The sequence below is a fragment of the Artibeus jamaicensis genome, unplaced genomic scaffold (genome assembly GCF_021234435.1).
Source record: "Artibeus jamaicensis isolate MK-2021 breed Jamaican fruit bat unplaced genomic scaffold, CSHL_Jam_final contig_1016, whole genome shotgun sequence".
In the NCBI taxonomy this organism is placed as follows: domain Eukaryota; kingdom Metazoa; phylum Chordata; class Mammalia; order Chiroptera; family Phyllostomidae; genus Artibeus; species Artibeus jamaicensis.
The window spans coordinates 2855706-2880651 of record NW_026521195.1 but is presented as its reverse complement, the minus strand read 5'-3'; the positions used below and the strand labels follow the sequence as shown (position 1 = coordinate 2880651).

At 54.9% G+C, this 24946-nt stretch overlaps 1 protein-coding gene across 2 annotated transcripts in view; it reads right to left on the bottom strand.

Annotated features, from left to right (window-relative positions):
* Positions 1-24946, bottom strand: part of EGFR (epidermal growth factor receptor) — a 140053-nt gene that overhangs the window by 15147 nt on the left and 99960 nt on the right. For both annotated transcript variants that reach the window (XM_037156057.2, XM_037156058.2), the window contains exons 4-20: positions 24603-24740; positions 23057-23125; positions 22090-22208; positions 20288-20429; positions 18649-18765; positions 17807-17933; positions 17641-17714; positions 16774-16864; positions 16111-16310; positions 15096-15228; positions 14401-14491; positions 13242-13399; positions 12467-12502; positions 10213-10354; positions 9277-9399; positions 8499-8597; positions 2432-2617 (exon numbers count right to left, since the gene is read on the bottom strand). In XM_037156057.2, the coding sequence (XP_037011952.2) occupies positions 2432-2617; positions 8499-8597; positions 9277-9399; positions 10213-10354; positions 12467-12502; positions 13242-13399; positions 14401-14491; positions 15096-15228; positions 16111-16310; positions 16774-16864; positions 17641-17714; positions 17807-17933; positions 18649-18765; positions 20288-20429; positions 22090-22208; positions 23057-23125; positions 24603-24740 (2045 nt within the window). The remainder of the gene's footprint in view (positions 1-2431; positions 2618-8498; positions 8598-9276; positions 9400-10212; positions 10355-12466; positions 12503-13241; positions 13400-14400; positions 14492-15095; positions 15229-16110; positions 16311-16773; positions 16865-17640; positions 17715-17806; positions 17934-18648; positions 18766-20287; positions 20430-22089; positions 22209-23056; positions 23126-24602; positions 24741-24946) is intronic.

The window sequence follows — 24946 nt, the reverse complement described above, 5'->3', positions numbered from 1 at the left end:
CCATAGAACTGTTTTCCAAACTTCAGTGACGAGAAGTTCTGCTTGGATTAGAACGTTGTACAACGTGGATGTGCCACGGAAGATATTTTGGGATTTACTAGCTGGCTGGCAGAGCCAGAAAGAGTTGGATACACTCTCTGAAGTCCCTAAGTCACTTCGCGTAAGTGACAGACACCCATGACCTTGTGAGCCAGGAGTTTAGCAACCTACGACCTTTCTGACGGGCAGGCGGGTAGGTGACGCCTCTGCAAACTCCTGAGAGCAAGGTTGTAAGGTGGCGGACAGAAGCCATTTCTACCGAAAGCAGCAGGGGCGTGACTTCCTTCTGTACCCCAAATCCTGCCCCCTCTTCCTCCCTCCGCCAGTTCTATTCTTCTCCCCCTTTTGCCCGGCTGAGACCATTTTTATTTGTCCTCTTGGCAGTGTAGCCAGGACAATCAGCCAGCTTCCCCATGATATTTAGACAACTTCCCAAGACGGCCCCTGCCCTGGTGAAGCAACAGAGGACCTTTACAAGTCAATAAATCCCACCTCGCACAGGCCAGGAGTGCAGTGCCTGGCCAGCCACTGAGTGTTTCTGGGTAGTTCGTTTCCCTGAAACCTTTTACAAAGAACATTGTTTAATACTCAGATGAATAGTCCCGAACCCAAGAGCCACTTTCTCTCTTCCCAGCTGAGAAAAAGCCCTCGTTTTCTCGAGGGCTTTCCCAGCCCTGCTGGGCACAGACGCTGTGCACTGCGGCTATTGGAACGTGCGACTCCCAGGAAAGTGCGCGGGTCACTGGACCAAGGTGGAACAGGCCCCTGGGGGAGGACTTCAGCGCAAAGCGATGCTCCACAGGGCACAAGCTGCGGAACGGGGGCGGGGGAGGGCTTACATAAGAGGCAGACATTGCGAGTGACATCCTATAGAGAGAGAACCAGCCTGGAAAACGTTTAGGCCCAGGACACGCAGCTCTGGACCTGCGGTGCCTCCCACTCGACTGGACCTAATGTAGGGGGTGGGGGGCTGAGTCCGTCCCTGCTGTGGGCGCTGCCATTTTTAGGAGACGCTGCTCTAAGTAGGTGCAGAACTAGCCAGAAACCACGTTTTCAGTCAGATTTTGGTCATCACACCCACCCGCCCACTCTGGCTACCACCTGGGGAGAGACATGGAGGAAGGGGCCATCGGTGAGCACCGGATGCGTGGCAGGTGTCCTCCCGGCACCTGGGTGGAAGGGTGGCAGAATCCCACTACAGCCAAGAGACTTGGCGCAAAAACACGGAGCCGCCTGCCCGATACCCGCTGGTGCATATGTGCCGGAACCGAGATTTAAATCTGCACGCAGCCAGCCCACCTCCTGGAGTCCTGAGCCCACTTCTGCCTCGGGTGCTGCGACCCATCACGTGACAAGTGACTTTTGGGATCCACACGAGATACTTAGAGACAAGCACTAACCAGCTGGTGGGTGCACCTTAGGATCCGGGGCGTGGGGTGCCACCAGGGATCCGCTCACAGAGCCCCCCTCCCAGGGCGGGTAGGTGGGCACAAGTCACTGCAAACAAGAAAACACACATCTTCCTGGGGAGCGTTCTGTGCTACAAGGAAAATAAATCAAGGTTCTCGAGACAGCCTGGGAAGGCAGCCGTGGCCTGCGCTTTCCTGCCGTGGAGGGTCAGGGACCAGACAGAGCTAGGGAGGAATTTTTGGGGTGGGGAGTCAGGACATGACTAGACCCTGAGGAGTAGTTCTCGGTTCACTCAAGCCCACTAGGGACTAGCCCCCTCCTCCCCTGCACAGCCCTGGTTGTGGGCTGAATAGTGTCCCCCAAATTCCATGTCTACCCACAACTTCAGAGGGTGACCTTATTTGAACATAAGGTTTCACACATTGAATTAAAGATCTTGAGATGAACTCATCCTGGATTCAGGGATGGCTGCTGTCTTTCAGAAGAAAGGAGAGGGCGGTCCAGACACACATGGGGACGACTCCACCCGAGGTGACATGGCAGAAGCACCTGTCACCCCCCTCTGCCCTCCACACCAGGCCTTGCACCCAGCACCTGCCCTGCCCATGAAGCCACCGGGCTCCCAGTCCTTCTAGGCTCAGTTTCGTGTGCGCACCTTGTTACCGAGTCCCACGCGGGACAGATGTCTCCACTCCTACAAGTTACCGAAGAACCCCAGACAAATAAAAGCCCTAATACCCAACCATCCTGAGCACCCAATGAAGAGAAAACTGTGAAAATGTGGTGGATAATGAGATTTTCGATGCACAGTGGGACAGGCCCTGATTGGATGCAGAAGACAATTCAGTTTCATTCAAAAGAAAGTGTGGCTCTCGCTAACAACCGCATGCCCCCAGAGCTAAGGGCTCCGGTGGCCCTCAGAGGCTGCGGGGTCCGGCGTCTGTGCTGTGCACCCTCCTAGACAGGTGCCCCCCGGACATACCTTGGCAATCTGCACACACCAGTTGAGCAGGTACTGGGAGCCGATGTTGTCCTTGTGCTCGCGGACGTAGTCCAGTAGGCAGCCGAAGGGCATGAGCTGGGTGATGAGCTGCACGGTGGAGGTCAGACAGATGCCCAGAAGGCGGCACACATGGGGGTGGTCCACGCTGGCCATGACGTAGGCTTCCTGTGAGGGCGAGAGCAGGGCAGCATCAGTGAGGCTCCCCGAGGGGCTGGAGGGAGCGGTCAGCAGACTCCACTCCAGGTCAAAAAGCATGAGCATGATTTTAAGTTTGCAAATGTGTCCACGGAGGGGTGGGGAAGCTGACCCATGACACGGAGAGGGACATTTCTACAGGGCCTGTTATGTAGCAGGCTGTGAAACCACCAGGTACTTTGCAGAGCCGGTACCTGCCTTGGGGTGCACGCAGATTCCCCTTTCCAGAGAGCCCCTGGCAGCGTTTGCCACCAGCAAAACACTGGTTGAGAAAGAGACCCTAGGTCCCGGAGTGTGGGCAGTGCTGAAGGCATCAGATGAATCCCTCCGCCTCAAGGCTAAGAGGCTGCCAGTCAAAATGCTGTCAGGGACCCCTCATTAGGCATAGGCACCACACAGGTGTGACGGGAGGCGCTCCAGCTGAGGCCACCTGAGCCAGCAGGTGGTGAGGGAGGCCTCCAGTCTCAGCAGAGCACTCTGTGGAAACTGCTGTGGTCTTTGGGCTGCCTCTGTCAAGTGGAGCTGGAAAAGCCCTTTCTGGGTGCCCGTCCTCCGGCTTTGGAAGGGACAGAGGGCATTGAGTCTACCGGGGAGGCAGACTCAGCTGGCTGCCTAAGACTCACTGTGAAGGCAGTCAGGGAGTGGGGGGGGGGTCTGTGAGGCCCCTGCCTGAGTGTTAGCGCAGGACCATGCTACTCTGCAAAAGGCACCCCTGCCCTGCTGAAGTTGGCTGGCCCACAGGCAGGAGCCCAGGACACAGGCCAGCAAACAGAGACTTAGCTTGGACCCTCTGCTATTCCTGGGCAGAGGAAGCTGCTTTATTTACCACCCTGCACACAGCGAGGCTCACTCTTCTGCCTGAGAGAGCACCATGGGGTCCTCCTGGATTTCCACCCCTCCGTCCTGCTTCTTTCCTTTAAAATGCAAAGGGCAGTGGCTTTCTCTGGGGGCTGTTAAAGGGACCACATGATCTGCAGGAGACAGTCCAGGGGCTCCTCTGTGCCTCTCAGCTGCTCCTGCAGGGAGCGGGCAGCTGGGCTCTTTGTACAAGTGAAGGCCTCAATCCCCCTTTCCCTGGTCTCACTGTCCCTGGGGTTAGCCTGGGGGCCTTGCGTTTGGGCCCCTCTGATCCTCCTGTCCAGTTGCATCAACCCTCCCTCAGCCACCCCCACCTCTACCCCCACCCCAGGGGACAAGCTGGGTCTCCTCCCCTGCCTCCCTTACTCCTCCTCTCAGGGGGCCTCCCTGACCCCCAATCTGAGTTAAACTTCCCAGCATCTCTCACTTTTCCTTGGAGGAGCAGGCTGGGCACAGCCTAGAAACTCTAAGTTAAGTTACAGATGCAAACTCTCCAGCCTCCTCGAGCTGCAGGGAGGTGAGGCCCAGCGATCTGTGGGAACCCAGGGCTTCCGAGCATTGCCCATGAGACACACTGACACATCTGTGTGATCCTGAACACCGCCCCCCCCCCCGCCAAGCTCTCTGGGGCCTGCACAGCCGCTCCAGGGCCACGCCCAGAGCCCCACCCGGACCGCAGGGCCAGACGCTGGTTATTTATTGCCTCGATTTCCCCTGCTTGTGCTGACTCAGCGAGCGCGGTCAGCACTTTGGCGGGAGCGCCTGGCTCTTGCTTTCTCTTTCCCCTCCAGCAGGGCCTGCCCGACGTGCAGGCACCGCGCTGCCTTGGAAACGGCAGGGCGGAGCGGCCCTGAAATCTGGCAAAGCCAGAAGCCCCAAGCAGAGCAGAGACCGTGCGCCGTCCACGAACAACACCAGAGAGGCTGCAGGTGTTAGCGGCGGGCCTTCCGCTTGGATGCCTTCCTGAGTGGTTAGGCTCTCTCCTTGCATGTACGGTCTGTACTTCTTTTTATTTAATTTATTAAAAATTTAATCTTCACCCGAGGAATGTTTATTGATTTTAGAGAGAGACAGAGAGAGAGAGAGACAGAGACGGAGAGGCATCATCGTGAGAGAGGAACATGGGCCGGCTGCCTCCACAGAGGCCCAGACCAGGGATTGAACCCACACACTAGGTCTGTGCCTTGACTGGGAATCAAACCTGCAACCTTTTGGTGTACGAGACAACACTCCAATCAGCCAAGCCACCCAGCCAGGGCAGAGTCTGAATGTCTTTTATCTTGGAAACCTAACATCACCATTAAAGAGTAGATGCTTCATACTTAGGGACATCCGAATACCCCTTCACCTTTGAGAAGGGCTCTTTTTGAAAAGTCAGGACTGGCGAGGGCCTGCGAATACCTTTCCCTGGAGGCCGTTTTGTGCCTAACGAGGGCACTGAGGCCCAGTGAAGTGAATGGCTGGCCTGAGACCCCGATTCCTAGTGGGATAGCTGGGCACATGGGCCAGCAGACTCTGGCCAAGTGCTGTGGCTGAAGCTCTACCAGAAAACTCTGGACGCTATGCCACACACAGCACGTATGTGAGTCTGTTTTGCTTTCTCTTTCCACGGCCTGCTCTAGGTTTACACTGGAAAGCCCATGGAAAAATTAATAGGCCCTGGGATTGCCAGAGAAGCACAAATCATGCCCTCCCCCGAGTCTGGGAACTGGGACAACCATAACACCGAAGCACTCCTCTGGCGGCCCCTGCTCTCTCAAGATCTGGTCGAGCTTCGGGAACATATTGTATTCATTGTGGCGGGGGGAGAATTCTGCCGCTGGAGCAGTCTGAGCAGCCCATCTGTTGTGGGGCCAGCGAGGACTGGACCGGGACCTGGGAATCAGGGAACGGAGCGCGGCTGTGGGTGTCGGGCCACACAGAGCCTGGCGCCCCGCCAGGTCCCCGATTGCAGTAGAAGCTGATGGAGCAACAGAACCGGGCCACCACTTCCGCCGCACCCCCCACCCTCTGGGCACAATGGGGCCGAGACTGGGTCACGTGTCCTGTTCACCGTGCGCAGAAGTTAAAGTGAGCTTTGTTCTGGGCTGTTTATTTTGGAGTCCCAGAGGTTCAGTGACCCACGCCAAGCATGCCTGGTATTTGCAGCGATCTCTGCACTGGCCGCAGCCCGGACAGGAGCGGGCGAAGCCCGCACTCTGAGGCCCGGAGGGCAGGTGCCCAGCTCACATGGCACAGGCCTCTCTGGGGCCTGGGGACCCTGAAAGTCTGCTACTTTGTCCCAGCTGCCAAAATGAATTTTGGTTCCTTTCTTCTTGCTTGTTTTCCCTATTTGAGAACTATTTCTTGTTAAGAGTTGGGAGGAAGGACTCCACTGGAGGTTAAACCCCTTCCGCAGAGGTGTGTCAGACCGAAGGGTAAAGAGCAGGCACCTCATGTTTTTGAAACTTGACCAGTTAGCGGAGCCATGGAGGGTAAGGTCAGCTGAGGCCACGGGTGCTGGGTCTCAGAGCCTGATGGAGTGTGGACAAGACAGCGGTCAGGCAAGCGGAACCATTCAGAGGTTTGCATGAAGGTGCCCAGCCCCAGGGAGGGAATTGGGGGCCTTTATCTTCTATCTCTCTGCCCCCAGAAAAGCAGACTTCCTCCAGTTTCAGGGGTCCTGGGGGGCCCCCTTTTCAGTGAAAACTGCTTCCTTCCAAAGGCACAGCTCTCATCTTCAAAATCGCCCTTATTGTGCATTGTAAATATCGCTGAAACTCACATTTCAATGGCATTTTGTGCCATTTCTTAGAATGCCTTGAGTGGGTGCGCCATGACTGAGGTGAGCAAACTCAGCAGGAGTTCGGAGCTGTCAGGGACGGCCCTGCACAGATGTGTCCTCCGTTCTGCTTCTCGTGGCCACACTAACCGGGGCTGACGTTGCATTAATAGGACTTCACATTAATTAGTGAACCGTGACAATGAAAGCCAGTTTTGTTTGATAAGGACACCGTCAGCATGGGAGGCTTTTGGCTGCGCTGTGTGAATGTGTCAGGTCTCACTAAGAGGTGGACCGGGGCTGATCTGCCCCTCGGTAATAGGACGGCCCTGGGGAATCCACTGTTTCCAAACACACCGAGCAAGGTCCCTGTTGGCTTGGCTGACTGTGTTCTGTGGGTTAGAGACCTGAGTGGGGACACCACATCTGACCTTCGTCCTCCTTGGCTGTAAGATGGATGGACTGTCCTATGTGATTGAGTCCTTTTCCTTGGACTCTGTTTCCTGAACCCCCTGCCAAGCCCTGTCACCTCCTCCTTCACAGGCTCTGCCTTGGGACAAGAGCAAGAGGGTCCATCGACGCCCAGGAGGCAGAGGCCTGTGACCCACAAAGCCCTGGAGGGCCTGGCTGGTGTAGCTCAGTGGATTGAGCGTGGGCCTGCAAACCAGAGGATTATGGTTCGATTTCCAGTCAGGACACATGCCTGGGTTGCAGGCTGGTTCCCAGCAGGGGACACATGAGAGGCAACCATACATTGATATTTCTCTCCCTCTCTCCTTCCCTTCCCCTCTAAAGATAAATAAATAAAATCTTAAAAAAAAAGCCCTGGGGGGTAGTCCACTGGGGCTACCTGAGCCTCTGCTTAGTGGCCGCTGCCAACCTCCAGGATGGCCGCTTGCAGCTCACTGAGAGTCTGCAGCACCTCACTGCCTAGGCAGGGGCCAGAGAAGGTGGAGAAAGTTTAAGAGAACCGAAAGCATGGATGAAAAGGAGGCCGCATGCTGAACCGGACACGCGGAGGGGGGAGGCCTGCGTGGTGGGTTCGAAAGTAACCACCGAGGATGGACTGAATGCACAAGTCCCTAACTGCCAGGGAGTCACAACGGTGGGCAGCCCCACAGCTTCCCTGGCAGAGGTCAGCCTTCACCTCGGGGGGGCTGTCCCTCGTCTCAAAATCCCCTTTTCTGGATCCCTCAGGGCACAGTCTCCCACCAGAACGGGACAGGGGCCCCTCACTGCTATCCTGTTGCCCAAGCAGCACCTCTACATGCTGCAGATGGTAACGAACTCTCCTGCACCAGAGGATAAAGGAAGCATGTAAAGAAGTGTAATGTGTCTCTTCGTTTTACTTCGTATCCGATCCCTGAGATTTCCTGGCTCTGTTCCCCCCTCCCCCTCACTAAGCCACCACCAGTGGACTTCATGTAACTGCCCTTTAGGTCTCCTCCTTTCATTCTAACGTATAAGATAAGTTGCCAAACTGCCCTTCTCTGGTGCATTTTCTCAGTCCCTTGAGAATTTTGCTTCCTGGCAACCGTCGTCAGTTTAGTTCAGACAAACTCAAAATAATTCTCTGCAGCTTTGGACACTTTTTACGTCCACAAAAGTAAAAACATAATAATCTGTGGGATGTTCCTGAGGCCCCTCCGTCAAGCAACAATCTGCAGAGCTGAAGAAGGACAGTGAAATTATTTGGGGAGAAAACACAGACGGTGGGTGACCGACCGTTCATAAAGTTCCCAGAGCACCATATCATTAGTTCTAGGTACCTTTAAAAAGTCATGTCAAAGATTAGCTACCTCATGGAGCCAAGTGATCACACATTTCACAGCCACAAGTGGCTGGGGTGGGCCGGAATCCCACCCCACCCCTGTGACACCTCCATTTCTTCGTTGACAAAGTGTTGAGCCTCAACCTAGGCCAGAGCGCACCAGGCGCGACTGCGTGTATGAAGCAGCCAGTACGCAGACTGGCCCCTGGTCGTTGCCTAGCGACTGTGAGTGTCCATCCTTGTTGGAGAGATAACAGAATGGAAAAGGCGAGTCTTCTTCATAAGAGAAGGCCTGAGAGGAACTTACGCCAACTACAGTATAAAAAGGACAGGAAAGGTGGCCCTTTAGTTTAGAAAGTGGTGATGAGGAAAGTCTAACACAGCAACAAGCTGCCAGCCACCAGGAAGCGGCTCCTGACACCCAGGCCCATGGATGACTTGAGACCCAAGCAGAGACTCACATCGAGAATCTCCTTGTTGGCTTTCGGAGATGTGGCTTCTCTCAATTCCTTGATGGCCACGGGGATTTTGACCTTCTCGCCTTCGGGGATCCAGAGCCCCTACGAGGGAGAGAGAGGGAAGACATGAACTGGGAGTTGTTAGGCTGTGCCCCGTGGGACTTCGCTAGTGACACTGTCCTCTAGGGGCCGGGACCAGGAGCTCAGCCCTGCACGCCAAGGCCACCAGTGCGGAGGGTTACCACAGCACAGCGGCCCTTTATCTATCACATCCCACGGATCAGAGCAGTTAGATAAATGCCCGAAGCTCGTGACAATGATACCATCAGCATGTGTCACTTCTCCCAGAACTCTCAGACACCGGGTCTAATGGAAATTGGGCTTCATGCAAAGAGGGTCTAGAGAACAGAATGAATTAAGGAGGGGCTGTTCTGACCTGGGCTTTATTCAGATGCTGGCTGTCCTCAAGACCCCTCTGTGCTATCCACCCCTCTAAGAGGTCATGGCCACCCTCTATGGAAATGTCTGTGTCCAAGAGTCCCAGGACCACTTATTTGTCACCATGACTATAAAAGAGTTCCTCTCAACAACTTGGGAGAAATGTTGGAATTTCCCAACCCCTCAGTGACATGAACAGCCGGTGACATAAGCAAAGGGCAGCCCAGGACTCCGGGCTGCTCACCCAGAGCGGGGGGGGGGGGGGGGGAACCCACACGAGTAGGGGTGGGGCTGCGGCCCCAAAGCCCGGGAAGTGTTGGTGCTGTGTCTCTGGCGGCCTCACCTTGTACACGGTGCCGAATGCGCCGGAGCCCAGCACCTTGATTTTTTTGAATTCTGTCTCCTTTAAGATCCGCAGGAGCGCTTGGTTGGGCGCTTCTCCGCTGGGCGTAAGGGGCTCCACGAGCTGGAAGAGACAAGTGTGAGTGAACGTGGGTGGGGTCAGGTGGGGCCAGACACGCGGGGTGGTCAGGCTCCAGCACAGAGAACCCTCCCCGGCCACCTTCTCTGAAGCCCTTTGTAAAAGCCCCAGGTGTCCCTGCACGGAGCCGCCTGGTTCCACAAGTGCAATTCCTATCTTTCTTTCTAGGCCAGTTGGTTGAATTGGGAACATTTGGGGGAGACACATGTTTATGTGGGGGGTTATTTTGGTTGCCTGCCAGGGCCCGTAACACCCAAGCCCATGATGCCACAGTGGCAGGGGGTCTCTCCTCCTGGGAGTGGCTTCTGACACTGCTGGTCACAGGTGCCAGGTGAGGACCGTCCTAGAGAATGACAGAGTCAGGAATAACACCGTTGGACGTAGAGATCAGAAAGGGACAGCCACCGGTGTGGACAAGGGCATTTTCCAAAGTTACTTCTCCTCGACCACAGCGCCCTCCTGGGAAGTCAGGATGTGACTGGGCACGAGGCTTTCCCCTGAGCAAGGACGACACGGGGACGGCCCTTTTCCCAGGACTCCATGTGCCCGTGCTGTGCGACTTATCCCAGAAACACATGCGTTTCACAGCGGAGGAGTGCCAACGTGCCACCCACTGCGTAATGGGATGTGCAGACAGGAAGCCTAAAGATAGTGACAAACATGAAATCCAAAATGTCCACTTGTCTGCACAGGAGAGTCCTTCTTCCTGTCTGGGGTAGTGGGCGTTCCTGGAAGGAGCGGGGGCGGGGCACGGGGGTCAGGGGCCAGGGGCGGGGCGCCGGGGTTGGGCACACTCACCTCGCGTTCCTGGAGCAGCCTCCGCAGCGTGCGCTTCCGGACGATGTGGCGCCTGCGCAGAAACAGGCCCACGCCAATGGCCACCACCACCACCAGGAGGAGGCCACCCACGATCCCCGTGGCGATGGATGGAATATTGGGCCTAGAACGAGGTGCAGACACATGGGAAGATCAGATTTGCTGACAGATTTGCTGACATTTGCATGTTCCGTATTTCCTGCGTGCCTGGATAGACTGACATTATTTAACACTCTCAGAAAGTGGAGTACTGTGCAGCTTCTAAAGGGGGAAGCAAATCTAAGGATTCCGGGCAGCATTTCTAGCTTCTGCCCCCACCCCCACTGGCCGGCTTCTTTGCAGTTTTTAAATGGAGGTGTTAGCTGGACCATTCCACACAATGGTTATATTTTAATCTGTTAAGAAAACACTAATTCAAAAAGTAGCTCAGACCCTTGCCAGTGTGGCTCAGTGGGTTAGAGCATTGTCTTGCACACCAGAAGGTCACCGGTTTGATTCCTAGTCAGGGTGCACACCTAGGTTGCAGGTTCCATCCCCGGTTGGGGTGCGTACGGGAGACAACTAATCGATGTTTCTCTTTCTCTCTTTCCCTTCCTCTCTCTAAAATTAATAAACATATCTAACTCCCCCACCCCCAAGTAACTCAGACTTCAACAACGGTTTTCATGTGAATCTGCGTGAATCTCTGGAGGATCTTGGGCACAGGAAGCAGAGCACACTGCCCTGTGAGACACCCATTGTCCGCTGGCCAGGCTGGGCGAGGGGGCCTCGCACAGGTGCTGAGGCTCCTCCAAGAGTCCTTGGCTTTCCAGATGGGCCACAGCCACAGGAAAGGCTTTAGCACTGGGCTCAGAGGCGGTTATACCGCTATCGGGTTTCACACTGAAAGCCTCGCGGTCACAGATGAGGGCCGTCACCTCGCAGCCTGAAACTCTCGGACGAGCTCGTGCCTGATTTTGGAGAGAACAAAATCTCAAAGCTCTGGTTCTAAAGCTCACTGGGGAGACAGCTGTCTCAAGGAGTCAGTTCTGCATTTACAGTACACAGTTATTATTTGTACATATCTATGCCATTTTAGCTCCTGGCAAACTTCATCTTTTCAGGTAGAAATTTTAACAAGCATTGAAGATGAATTAGTAGCATTACTTGCATGTAAAAAAGTGGGACATTGTTCTTACAAATTTCTCGTAAGTGGGTCAAATTTACTTCATGAAAATGACATGAATGGTCACTTTCCTCTTAGTAAGAGCCACCTCCGGCACCATACCATCTCGCCAGCCCATGCAGCTGGCGTTACTGGGTTTTTACTATTTTGAAGGGAACACTGAAAGATACATAAACGGTTACAGAGTATGTGTTCCCCTTGGATGTAGGGAGGGCGAGGCAATGGGAAGTGAATGAAAAAGCATCCACGTGTCCAAGACGAGCCACCGCCTGGTCCCAGGTGGGGAGGTGACGGCAGTCCTCGTTAGGAAGATGCTCATTGTGGTTTGGGGAGGAGGAGAAAGTTATCTGATCCTTCTTATACTCGCTGAAGAGGCAGGCACAGGAGGAGATCTTACTTCGGAGACACTGCCTGCATTCTTGTCTTGAATGTTTCCCCTTATGGCAGAAGGGGTCCCTTATCATTGCTAATTCAGGGGGCAGAGTGGGGGGAGTCAGCTGACATGGAGAGAGGGATTCTGTAGACATGACTGGAAGCTTGGATAGTGTTGGGGGCTATCGGGACGGCAAACAGGGGTCTAATTCTGATTCCCCTCTGGACATTATAATCAATAATTCCACTCTTTGCTGCGGAGGCTGCACGGGGTGCCCTGTTCTGCTGGTCTCAGTGGCACATTTCAAACGGCGACGGCAAACTAACCCGAATGGAAATGCTGATGGGGGGCTCGCAGACAAAAGGCAGCCTGGGAGGGGGGAAATCTCCTGAGGTGGGAGTTTTGTCACTGAAGCACAGAAAGGTCCCTGATGCACAGGTTTGTGACAGGCCGATGGGGTCAGGGAGGAAGAGAAGCCAGAAGAAGAGAAGGGCCCAACCACACAGGTGCGACAAAAAGTCCCAAGGAGGGTACAAAGAAGGAAGTACCGGGCGGGGAGCAGGGGCCCAGTGGGACCAGCGCTGGGGTGCTGTGCTGGCCCGAGGGGAGGCCCTGACAGGGTGGGGAGCGGTCAGTGAGGCCGCCGAGCACTGGGCTGCTCTGCTGTCGCCCGCTAGACACGAAGAAGCCTCACTTACGTATGTGCGCAGCCTTCCAGACCTGGTCCCACACAGCTGCAGGGACGGAAAGAGAAATACACGTTTTGATCGTTCTCTTTGAGCATTATTTTTCTTGCAGACTTGTTACGAAATCATAAGACAGTCCTATTTTTCACTAACTCACAAGGCCATCCTGCTCTCACCTATCCTCTTAACACAAGAGGAAGCTGCTGTGCAAGTGGTTCAGTAGGACGCCCAAGGTCAGACACGAGTGACTACGGCGGGCAACCTGTGTGCTTGCCTGCCTCTCAGCATCATTAGCTCTCACTGTCTAGTACAAGGTCAAGTTCCTCTCAGCTCATTAAAGCCACGGTGCACCTCAGCTCGGGGGCGGTGGTTCATCACTTGTTTACTGAGCAGCATTGCAGACTGTGTGATCTTCTATGGATTCCAGAATGACAATAAAGATTCCCTGGTGAACCCCAGGCCCCTGGGAAAACGGGCACCTTGGGAGACCTGGCGGGACTGCACCTCATTCCCCTGTCACTTGCTCTGTCTGGTCTGGGCATGCAGACACTGCAGGACAGAGTCCTGTCAGGATAAACTGCGGGAAGCCAAGAGGCATCCCCACTGCCCACCAGCATGTTCTCACCGTGGCCACAACCACGAGGACCCTCAGAACCAATCGACTTCAACACAGAGCTCTCCACGCACCGCCTGGAAATTCTGGAGATGGTGTCCATCTATACATTGGCAAGATAGGAAACCTTTTGCTCTTGAGCGTTTTCTTTTCGGGGGCGGCAGCGTCACTCACCCGTAGGTACAGTTCGGGTGGCACAGGTGACAGACGTGCTGGGCGTCCGTGAACTTCCAGATCAGCGTGTTGTTCTCGCCTATGACCCCGGCCGGGCAGGTGCTGACGCAGTGAGGGCCGTCCATGTAGTGGGCACACTGCACGCACCTGTCCGGCCCCTGTGCCGAGGGGGAGACACGCGTTCATGTGGGTCTCTCCTTCTCTCCAAAGGGGAGCACCTCGGACCTTAAACACTTTCCGTGAAGAAAAGCCGAACGATGCCAAAGTTCTTAGGGCAGAGAGCGCGCTTGTGTGCGGTTGTGCTTGCTGGATGGGGCGACTGGAAACAGCTTAGCATAGAGCCTTGCTGACTTGAAACACACATGATACATAAAAACATAAAAGACACCACGCTGCATAGTTTATGATTTTTGCTAGTGCTTCGTGGGCCCCTGGCCTGGTCAGAACGGTCTTGGCCGGCCTTCATGGGCCTGTGCAGCCCTGCTGGCTGGCTGACTTTCTCCCACAGCACAGTGGGGGCTAAAGGGACGCTCGTGAGAAGCAGACTCGCCGAGGAGAGTTTACAAAAGCCCACGCCCGTGCTGCTCCGTGAGAGGACGGTGGCGAGTAAGGGCAGTGGTGGCTGCCTCATCCGTGGTGGGACGTGGGGTGTTCCACCCCGCCATGCTGACTTCTCACCTACACTCTATAAAACGGCATCACTGAACCTGCAGCGATGACACTGAGTTGTGAAGAGGTCTGCTAGGCCTGTCTTTAAGAATTCCCCGGGAGTGACCCACTCACATCACAGAAGAATGTGATGGTGTTTGATGAAGCGCCTCCGGCAGTGCCGACAGGCGGGAGAGGCAGTGGGAACGGCAGAAGCCGGCCCAGCCACCGGAGGCTCCCGTGTTCTGAGGGACAGCAGTCGGCGTGACGTTGGAGGGTGGAGGCGGGGGCCGGGGGAGCAGGAGAGGCGGGTGCTCAGGCCGGAGGGTTGTGTAAGGACTTTCCCACTCAGTCACAGTCCCTGGGACCCAGTGTGACTGCCTCTCGTCTGGGAAGAGGGCTCAGGTGGCTGTCCTCAGCAGCTACCGGCCACATCGGGCCGGCCTCATGGGTCTACAGCTCTTAAGGCTTTCCCTGGTGACATGCGGGTAACTCGAAACGCGCTCCTTACGTGTCCTGTGCAGGTCACGTTCATGGGCTGCGGCAGGCACTCCGGATGGCACTGTATGCACTGGGAATTCTCCTCAAACTCCCTGGGTTCGCTGCGGGGGGGATGGGGGGAGAGGGAAGAGTTCAGAGTCAACTCGGGCGTCCGGCGGCAGAATGCTGGCGGCTTCCAACTGTTGAACTGGTCTCCCTGACAGTGCAGCTGACACAAGTCACCTCTCTCAGGAAAGCCGCAACAGTTCTGGGGAAAAGTCAAGTGGTCAGGACCTGGGACCCTTCTGCAAGCTGCACTGCTCAGTGTTGCTTGAACACAGGACAGAAAGTAACCAGGGGATGTAACTCCTCTCAGTGTAGGTGGACACCCCAGGAATGGCACGGCAGGAAGGACAGATGGAGCAGTCCTGGCCTTGGCCCTGCACACGGCTCGTGGCGGCTCTGTTTGTCCTGGGAACTCCGCTCAGCTTAGAAAATTATAAGGTAGATCCAGAAAGAGAGTCCGTAAATTATTACATTCGATTCAGTATTGAAAAGAGTTTGTTGATTTTCTTTTGTGATTAACAGGTGGCAATAGACAAAAAACAAAGGAAAAGGAAAAAAAAGGAAAAGACTCAAACCGAATGACTATAAACCCATTAAAATGATCAGATCCTAAGTCTTATCTTCTTCGTCAAACAAAGGGATTAGGAAATAGTGCCTCACCCCTCCAGAATGTTGCATTTCTCCACACACTCCTTGTTATTGCTGACGTTTCGGCAAGATATGCAGTCCCCAGGTCCTGGGCCCCAACACCCCTCGGGCGAGCACAGCGGGTTGCAGACGTGACCTTGGGCCCCTGAGAAGACAGCACAGTGGCCAGTGCGGAATAGTGACCAGAGAAACTCGCTGAGACAACATTTGTAGATGAGGTGCTGAGCTCTCTGGGCGCGTCCCCGGGCTGACGGCAGGGTACCTTTCCCCCAGGGTGCGGGGGCGCTTGGACTAGAGCTGGGCGGTGCGCTGCTGACCCATGCCACAGCCGATGCTGAAACAGCAGGGGAGCTGTGGGCGAGGTCGCTTGCCTCGTGCTAGGTTGGCAGAGGGCCATATGCTGCACACACGGAATTCCCTGTCATTCTCTCAGCCTCTCCAGGCTGTGGGAATCCTCGTTCTCTCCATTTCACAAGTCAGGGAGGCGGAGCCTAAAGGGAGGCAGGAAACCGACCAAGGTCTGCGAGCAGGGGTGTGAGCTCAGATCTGCCTTGGCCAGGGCCAGGCCTCAGCACGCGGGGACCTGTCCCCAGCACAAGGGGATGGCACTGGACTGTGGCTTTAAACGCAGGATGAGAAATGTCAGCGCGAAACGCGGGCTCTGCCGCGTGCACGCACGAGTGTACGAGTGTGTCTGTGTGTTAGCCTCAGCCATGAGAGACCAAAACGAGCAGGCAGGAGCCCATACCTGAAAGGTAACCTAATTCCAAGTTTGGTTCTGTACAGTCCAAACAATAGACAACCTACAGCACCAGGCAAATCTGCCCTACAAGATGAGAATGAGTTAGAAGCAAATCTGATGAACCTCACAGGGCAAAGTCACAGCTGGGAGTACATGGCTTTCCTTTCGTTGGCTTCTTTAGGGAGGGAAAAAAGTAATGTAAATTTTGCAAATGGCCCCGCACTATTCTGCCTCAAAATAAGAGACGTATCATCGATTCGCAACTAGACCTAAGTGGTGACTCACGGCATTCTGCACTGTCTTTGTTCTTCTCGATCTTGATTTTCTGATTCGAGGTCCCAAAGAGCCTTTTCCAGTTCACCGTGTCTGCGTAGCACAGGTGACGGTTCCCTGTGATGACCACATCGCCATCGCTGACCTCCTTCAGCGAGCGCAGACCCAAGGACGTGATGTTCAGCCCAACCACCGCGAAAGAAAACCGGCCACTAAGTTGGAGAGAAGAAAACTAACATTGTAAAAAAAAAAAAAACAAAACAACCAAATTACAAAACCATAACACCACTAAAAGATTTATTTTGTTTTTTTTCTGGACCACTTTAGCTGTACTGCTTTCTATGGCCAAAGGTATGTACTGTAACTTTTGAAATTTCCAAGCGTCTTTTCAAGTTCCTCCTGGGAGAAGCTGATTCCTTGTTCCTTCATTATCTTTAATCCCAGGGGCTGACTAAAGACTGAACAAAAGTCTTCATGTCATTATTTTATTTACTGCATGTTGACTTTGCCTGGGGATCGAGAACATGTTTTAACCTCTCAAACAACCAGGCTTCGCAAGTCACAGGTTCATGATCGGGCAGGTCCCTGTAGTGTCTTTGTGATACTTGCCTATGTGCATCTGATTTTTAAACAAAAGCACTAGGAAGGGTGCCCCAGGCGGCTGGGCCCACTTACTGCTGCTTCGTCCTGCCGCGTATGATTTCCAGGTTCGCAAACGCGTGCAGGTCCGTCCTGTTTTCTGGCCAGGCCTGAATCAGCAGAGACCCTGGGAGACAGAGGGGAGGCTCAGACGCATGCTGCTTATAGGAGCCACATGAGCAGGGCATGTGAGCATTGGACCTGATGCTTTTTATCGTCTTCGCTGAGTGTGTGCACACACGTGTAAATGCCGGCCAAGGCTTCAGGGTACTTCCTGCCCCTGCCACAGAGTCCCGGCCACCCACCCCACCCCGAGGGCCATCCTGGTGGGTCGCCCACAGCAGGCCTGGCTGGGCCCCATATTTGATGATTCCAAGCAGGCCCCTGATACCGAGGGTAGCTGTGTATCGAATGTTATCACAAACATGGACGCGGACATAATTTTCTTACTTAATTCAAATCCTCAAAACAGTCTTGTTATTTAGGTTGAATTATTCCCTTTTTAAGAATGAAGGAAGCAGGGCTTTGATGGGAGTCACACACCCGAGTGGCCTGCCAGGGGGAGCAGGGATGTGGAGGTCCCTCCCCAGGTTATCCCCTTCTCCCTCCACTCAGGGAAGTCACTGGGCCATGGGCACAGCTGGCCTGGGGTGGGGACGACAGGTTAATTGCATTCATACATAAAAGTCATCCATGGCCTGCATCTTTGTGTGTTGCGTTTGCCCCTCACGTGCAGGGGACACTAGATTGTTGGAAAACAGGGGACACTAGTTCAAGAACTCAGGAGTCACTCTGAGAGGATTTCAGAGGAATGGCGTCCTGCCAAAGACGAAAACAGGGCCACACGCTGTCTGCAAGCCCTGCTTCCCCTCTAGGGCCCCGCGAGTGCCGGGCGGTGCCCACCTGTGATCTCCTTTACAGTCTTGAGAATGTCCAGCTCCTTGGGGTCCAGAGGCTGCGTGTGTGTGAAGGAGTCGCTGAAACGAGTCACAGAAGGGTTATCTGTCACCTGCCTCTACCTTTCAGCAACGCTGAGCGCTTGCAGCCCGAGACGCAGCCTGTGACTCACCCCTTAAAAGCTACCGGCAGGATGTGGAGGTCCCCGCTGATGGACGTGCAGTTCCGGAAGTATTTGATGTTTGTGGCGTTTATGGAGAGGGTGTCCTTGAACTCTCCGGTGCCTATTCCGTTACAGACTGTGGAGACAAGGCTGGCGTTAGTCCCGCTCACGGGTGCCGACTTACGCCCGGCTCTAGTGGGAGCGAGTGGGAGCCTGAGAACCATCCCACCAGACAGACTGCCAGCCCTTCACTCAACAGACACTGACGGAGGGAAGAAGGGGGGCGGCCGGCGGGTGGCTCTTCGTGAACGAAGAGCACAGAGATGGGACATTCTAATGCAACCTGAGAGGCTTGATCGAATGCTGGGTGGAAATTCAGCAACAAGTGACTTCCTGGGATTGTGGGGAGAAGTGCAGATTCCCCCAAACACTGGAGAAGGGCAGTGAGCGGACAGCCGTAGGGGTGGGAAAGGGGATGAGATCGGTAATCCTCACCAGGTGCCGGGGGGGAAGCACACACACACACGTGTACACACGTCACAGAGACATGGAGGCACTGTGGCAACGCAGGGAAGCTCGGGGAGTGTACGGGAAGGGCGCATGCGTGCTCCGTGTGTGAGTCATGTGCTGTTTCGAGGTATTTCCAAATTTATGAAATAAAAAATAAAGGGTAAGGACTGATGACATGGCCCGGACGGTACCCCCAGGCTACAGCACAGTTGTAAAGGGAAGAACAGATTTCTGAGCCTGGAGAAAGGGATTGACTCAAATCATTCCTAAGGGCTGCGAGGAGCTGGCGGGCGCAGAAGAACCTGTCCCCCCGCCCCCCGTCCCGCGGGCTGGGCTCCTACCTTTGCGACAGGGCCCTTCGCACTTTTTACATTTGCGGACGCCGTCTTCCTCCACCTCATAGCTGTCCGAGCCGCAGGCCCGGACACATGACCCGTGGTCGGTCACCACGTAGTTACCTGCAGGAGGGACAAGGAGAGGCAGGTGGTGACAGGGGCACCAGGTGGCTCGGGTGTGCGTGTCCCTCCTGAAATGGGGCTGACGACAAGGGCCACTCGTTCTCTCATCGTGTTTAGTTTAAGCACAAAGAATAAAAGGCTGCAAACTGAAAAGCAGGCAAGTTCAAGAGTTTTAATAGCTTTCCAGAGTGTGATGTGGAAAATAGAGCTATTTCATCGCAGGCAGGTGACAGATGTGTGGGAGAGAAAACACTGTGCTCACTCCTAAGCTTAGAACTTGTTTTTACAGCTTTTTCAAAAAGTTATCTATACAGGTTTTACTCTCAGGACTCATGGTTAAAGCTCGGCTACTTATTAAAAACACGTGCCCCTAAACAAAGACCACACTCTTCCATCAACACTGCTACCCTTGAGGTCCCGTTTCACTCCCGGGGCCCCCGCTGGCCCTGCATGGCGCCCTGTGGCCGGCGGGGCACTCGGGCCAGCTGGACACACCGGTCCTTGCCTCGCCTGCCCTTGCCCTCGCAGTAACCTATTCGTGTCGATTGCACACAAGTATTAATATTCTCAGGGGCTGTCTGAGCTCCTGCTTCGGCCTTGTAGATCCTCGAACACAGCTCCCAGACGTCCGTCATCTTTCTTGCGAATCGTCTGTCTTTGTTCTCTTGGGCTCCGTGTGCTTTCCTGGGCTTCCAGCCACGTCTTAACCCTTCTCTCAGAGAGTGTACCCGTGTCACAACCGTGACCATTTTTTCTTTGTCACTTGCCTTGCAATGGCTTATCATTCTATTTGTGTTATTTTTTTCTGCACAGAATTTAAAACTTTTCATCTCTGCTCATCTATCTGGTAGGGCAAACTCTCCCTTGGTTGTTGTTTTCAGAAGTTTTTTTCTTTGTTCATTTCCCCTCTGAGAAATCAAGATCGGTCTCTAAAGCTTGTTCGTTAGACAACCCTGTGCTTTTTCTGTGAGGACGTGATCGGTGTCAACATTACTGCAAATGCTGTTGCCACCAGTGCACGGCAAATACAGGTGAGCAAAACCCAGTAATCAAACCAAAACCAACAAACAAACAAACAAACAAACACCCCATACAGTTCTCCTAAGTGCACAACTTTCACCAGAATTCTTTCCACTCAGGAAGGCAGGTCTCCCGACACACTCCCTAATACAGGTTATTAAACACCTGTTTGGAGCAAGAGCCGGACAGTGAAGGACCCAACGGCCATGGGTTTGCACCTATTGGACAGCTGAATGCTCTGGACTCCTCCAGCTGGACCTTGGTTCCGGGGGCCGCACCACAGGGCTGTGTCCTGCCCTGGCCGCCCCAGCACGAGGCACCCAGTGAGCAGAGCGGCAGCCACCGCTGTCACCTGTGGCAGCGACTTACTCCTCATCTGCCCCTGACAGGCCGGGGACACGCCCGGCCATGCGGCAAACACATCAACCCGCCACGGGGCCTCACGGGCTCCCTCAGGGACTCGGGGAATTGTGGCCTGATTGTGAAAGGGTGACGGACTCACGGGGACACTTCTTCACACAGGTGGCTCCAAAGCTGTATTTCCCGTCTGGGTTGACGTCCACCTGGTACGTGGTGGGGTTGTACAGCATGAGTGGCGGGCAGGTGTCCTTGCACGTGGCTTCATCCCGGAACTTCCGGCACACCTGTGCGAGAGGGAATGCGAATGGGGACCTGATACGAGGCGGAGCCAGAGCCGCCACCAGAGGAACAGCCTGGCCTGTCTTCTGCCTCGAACCTTTGTGATGTTCGGCAGGCACCACAGCTCTGGGTGGGGCCCAACGCAGCACAGGACTATTAGCAAGGGTGACAAGGACGGAGATGTTATGACCACTCGGCTGAAAATTAGAAACACGGTTTAAAATTAGTGTCCCTATGTTCGCTCTTCTGCACAACCCCAACGCCTTCCTGCCACGGACGTCACTGTCCCCTTCCCTGTCTCGCAAACACTCCTCGCCTTGGTCTCCCCGTTGGAACACTGTTTGGGCTTCTGCCTGAATCGGTGCTTCCCGAATTGGTGCTTGTTTTTTGACCCGAAATAAATGCTTGTTGCCTCTCCCTTTGAAACCGTATATTTTTAGCTTGATGCTTGTCATGGGGGGATGACACGCAGGGGTAAACTGAGGAAGGGCCTCAGTTACTGTTCAGGTATTTGGTTGCAGCAGAAAAATCTAGTGAAGTGTTTTCAGGAGCCTCAGAAAGACCTTTCTCCTAAAAGCACGGTTTTTCTTAAATACACTGTCTGAACGATGATTGATTATGCCGATAGGAAAATACGTGTCTTTATTATCTGACGAAACGACAGAGGAGTTCATCCACTGGGGCGGGAACTAAAGAGGGGCATTATTTTTAAACTGTTTACCCGGGGTTTTCTTTACCAGAACACCTGAGGCCACCTGAGAGTTGATCGCCACACCGCAGAGGACCCTGAGCAGAGACATGCCACTCGAAAGGACCAGCCTGATGCCTCACGTGCCCGAGTCAAAACACGGGCGGTGGCTGCGGCCCTTGGAACTCAAAAACCTCTCCCTCCCCAGCTCCAGCGACCTTGGGATTCCACTGCAGGCTTGTCCAGAAGCCACGAAGATCTTGCCAGCATCCTCGGCGCTGACCCCAGGACTCCCCAGGGGCAGCCCATCGGGCACCCACAGCCCGCTGGGACAGCCAGTCTCCTGGGGACGCCCCCTGCAGCCACAGGGACCAAAACAAGAGCTTTAAGACCCCAGGTGTGTGAGGGGATGCAGGCAGGCGGCCCCTGAGCCGTGGGGGAAATGGCGGGGCCACTGGGGCCGAAGACCCCTCTCGAGATCTCTGTGCGGCGGGATGGGCCTCCCCTTGCCTCTGTCTGTGTCTCAGGGCCCCTGCGGTATCAGCTCCCTGCGCTCGTAAGGAGAGGTCGGTTAAAGAGTAAAGGGTGTGACGACCATGGCCACAAACGCTGTATGGCAAATAACTCGTACTTAGTCTCTGGTGCTCATTCCGTGCCCAGGGCCACCTGCGTTCCGTCATTTAGACCTCATAACACCCAGGTACTCTATTACCTGTCACTGTCAGGGGAGGACACCAATGCACAGAGAGGCTGTAGAACTTGCCCAAGGTCCCAAAGTTAGTGGGGAAGGCAGGACAATAACAGGGGCTCTGTCCCCTGCTGAGGGGCAATGCCCCTGTCTGTCAGGACAAGTGTTAATCTGCACATCACAACCCCTGGAGGCCGCCCAGTGTGGCTGGGGCTGGGGGGAGGGAGCAGCACCTGGCGACCGAGGGCTCGCCACCAGGGGGAGGGGGCTGGCAGGAAGGGGGTCTCACCAGACAGTCGCTCTCGCGGGGCCCCGTGCAGCCGGACGCGCACTGGTTGTGGCAGCAGTCGCTGGGGGATTTGCCACGGCAGCGCCCCGAACACTGCTCTGCGCAGATGATTTTGGTCACTGGAAAGGAGCAGAAGTCGCAGGTGAGTGGAAGAGCCAGGGTGACAGGGAGTCACGCCCCAGGCACCGCGGAGGGCACTTGCCCACCGTGGGTGAGGCAGTGACCGGAAGGAGACACTTAGTGACTCCGCCTGTGGCTTGTTCAAGTCCCCAGACAGGCCTGTTGGGCCAGATTCCATCAAACTGTGACTTTTCTTTCTGGTACCTCTGCTTTTTTTTAATCCCATTTGTTTTCAATCACTTAGGAGAACTGACCAGGTCAAGCCTGGACATTAAGACCTGCTAAATAATTAAATACTTGTCAGAATTAACTGAGTTTCTGGGTGATACAAAAGCACATACAAATGACAAAAATGCCAGCCAGGAAACAGGGTTTAAAGGGACGTGGCGGCCACGTCATTGTGGCCAGGCGAGGCTGTCCGTCACGGACAGGCGGTCAGCTATCGAGCTGCCCTGTCCTGGGCCCCTTGGCCATTGGTGCTCCAGCACTCGGCGTCCTGCAGGAAGACCCTTCTGAAAAAGCTGCTCATACGTCTGCGTAGATGGGTCCGCAGTGGGGGGGTGGCCAGACTAGCCTTGTGTCCCCAGGAAGACCTGCCAAACGCGCTGACCAGCGGGAGTGGCCGGCAGCTGCGGCTGAGGTTCTCTTGTTCATGACTGACCGGCCGGAGGGCCCAGAATAGCCGGCCCGGCTTGTTCGCCTCCGGGGGACTGGCAGCACCAGCCATCCACAGGTCTGCTCAGGTCTGGCCCTGAGATCGAGGTGCCTCTCGGAGCCCCTGGTGGGAAAGCACCTGAGTTCAAGGGGAGGGGCCCCTGCGTGTGTCTGAAGGGCTGCGCACACTCACGTTTCTGGCAGTTCTCCTTTCCCGCACCCCAGCAGCTTCCGTTGGGGCAGCTCGGGTCACACTTCTGGCCTGAAACAGAAGAGTGGCCGATCAACCCACGTTTCGGTGACAGGGACACATGAAGACAGACAGGTGACCCCCTCCCTGGGCCCGGGAGCCAAGCGGCGTTCCAGAAATGAGGAGTAGCTTTCACGCTTCTTATTCTCTGTCCCTCTGTTTGCTGGGTCTGTTTGTGGGGTGATGGGAAAGACTCTCATAAGGAAAAAAAAGTGGAACCACGGGCTGCGTTGATTTCCACGTCAGCCTCGGAAACTGAGGCAGAGAGAGGTTATTGACTTCACGGCCCACAGGACTGGGATTTAAATGGATCTAGGTCCAGACGTCAAGTCTGCTTGGGCGTGGGGAATTTTCCAGCACCTCCCTCAATGCTGAGAGTATCTACCCTGGGGGGGGGTCGGCATGCACCCCCTGCAGCCCTGCAGTGTCCACTCGTGGGGTGGGGGGTGGGTCAGGCATCCTGGGGGGTTGGGGTCCAGTAACTAAAAGCCCCCGGACTCTTAGGCGGAGAGAGGCACAGACCCCTGTTCAAAGGGCCACTCGTCCTCTGTGGGCCTCGCTTGGCTGATGACCTAAAACCTCAGCTATTGATTTGCACAGGACTGTCTGAAAACATTCCCGACAAATCGATCGGTTTTACAGTTTTCATAATCAGTGATCGACCACAAGTTACAGCTGCAGAGGTGTTTGATCTTGTTCGCTGCAGTTTGCTTTTATCAGCATTGGGAAATCTGAAGGTTCCAGGGTCCTATCTATGGACAGAAAGCAGGCGGACCACCTGCTTTGGTAACAAGGGGTCTGCCCCCCAGTGATGACACAATCACCTCAAGGAGCTAGTACGTGCCCCACAGTCTCCCACAGTTGGGAAGAATTTCGTTTCTGGAAGAACTCAGATGTTAAACGGTGAAGAGCTGATGCTACACCGAGGGACTATCGACCCTGGACACCCCGTGAGTATGACCGACACTTCTCACAACCGCCCCCAGGGGTGAAGGGCATGAACACCATGCTGGTGCACCTCAGAATCGGGCAAGACGGTGAGGCTGGACCCTAAGCGGACAGGGCTTGAAGGGAGAGCGGCCGAGGCAGACAGGCTGAGAGAGAAAGAAGCACAGAGAAGAAATGGCCCATGTGACACGGAAGAATGTTCAAAGTGACTATGTCTGTGTAGAGCTACCGCATTATTTTTACTTTTTATCTTTACCATAGTTTTCAAATTTCTATTATATACCGGTGAGAGGTTTACACAGGAAAAGTAGTGAGGATGACAATGCTCAACAGAGTCTCTCTGACAGAGAGGAAGACATGTGCCGGCCAGTGAATTCATGTCCTGCCTCTAGTCCTGCTCTGTCTCAGACAGGTCTCTTGCAGGGGGAAGATCCCCTGTCCACTGCCCCTTCTTGCCCTCGGTGCATGGGACCCCCTGCTCATGCGGCCTTCTCTCCCAGCCCCCACCCGGCGGCCCTGCCCTGCCCTGGCAACTACTCACAGCTGCCGGAAGGGCTGTTCTGAAAGTCCGTGGACATGTTGCCCAGGAAGTTGTCGTCCACGATGTCCTGCCACTGGATGGTGTCCACGCTGCAGAGGCTGGGGTTGTTGCTGAATCGCACAGCACCGTGCAGGATTTCTGCGTGAGAAAGGACCCCCAGTGAGCCTGCGGCATCTCTGCTGAGCTCACATGAGGTAGGCCTGTGTTTTTTCCAGGTTGCCTTCTGCTAGAAAGATTCCAGCGAGCACAGGAGCACCATCCCCACTCCCCACCCCTGGACTTCAGTGGGGGCAGGTGGGAAATGAATTTGGAACTGAGCATAGAGGAGTTAGGATTTCCCCTGG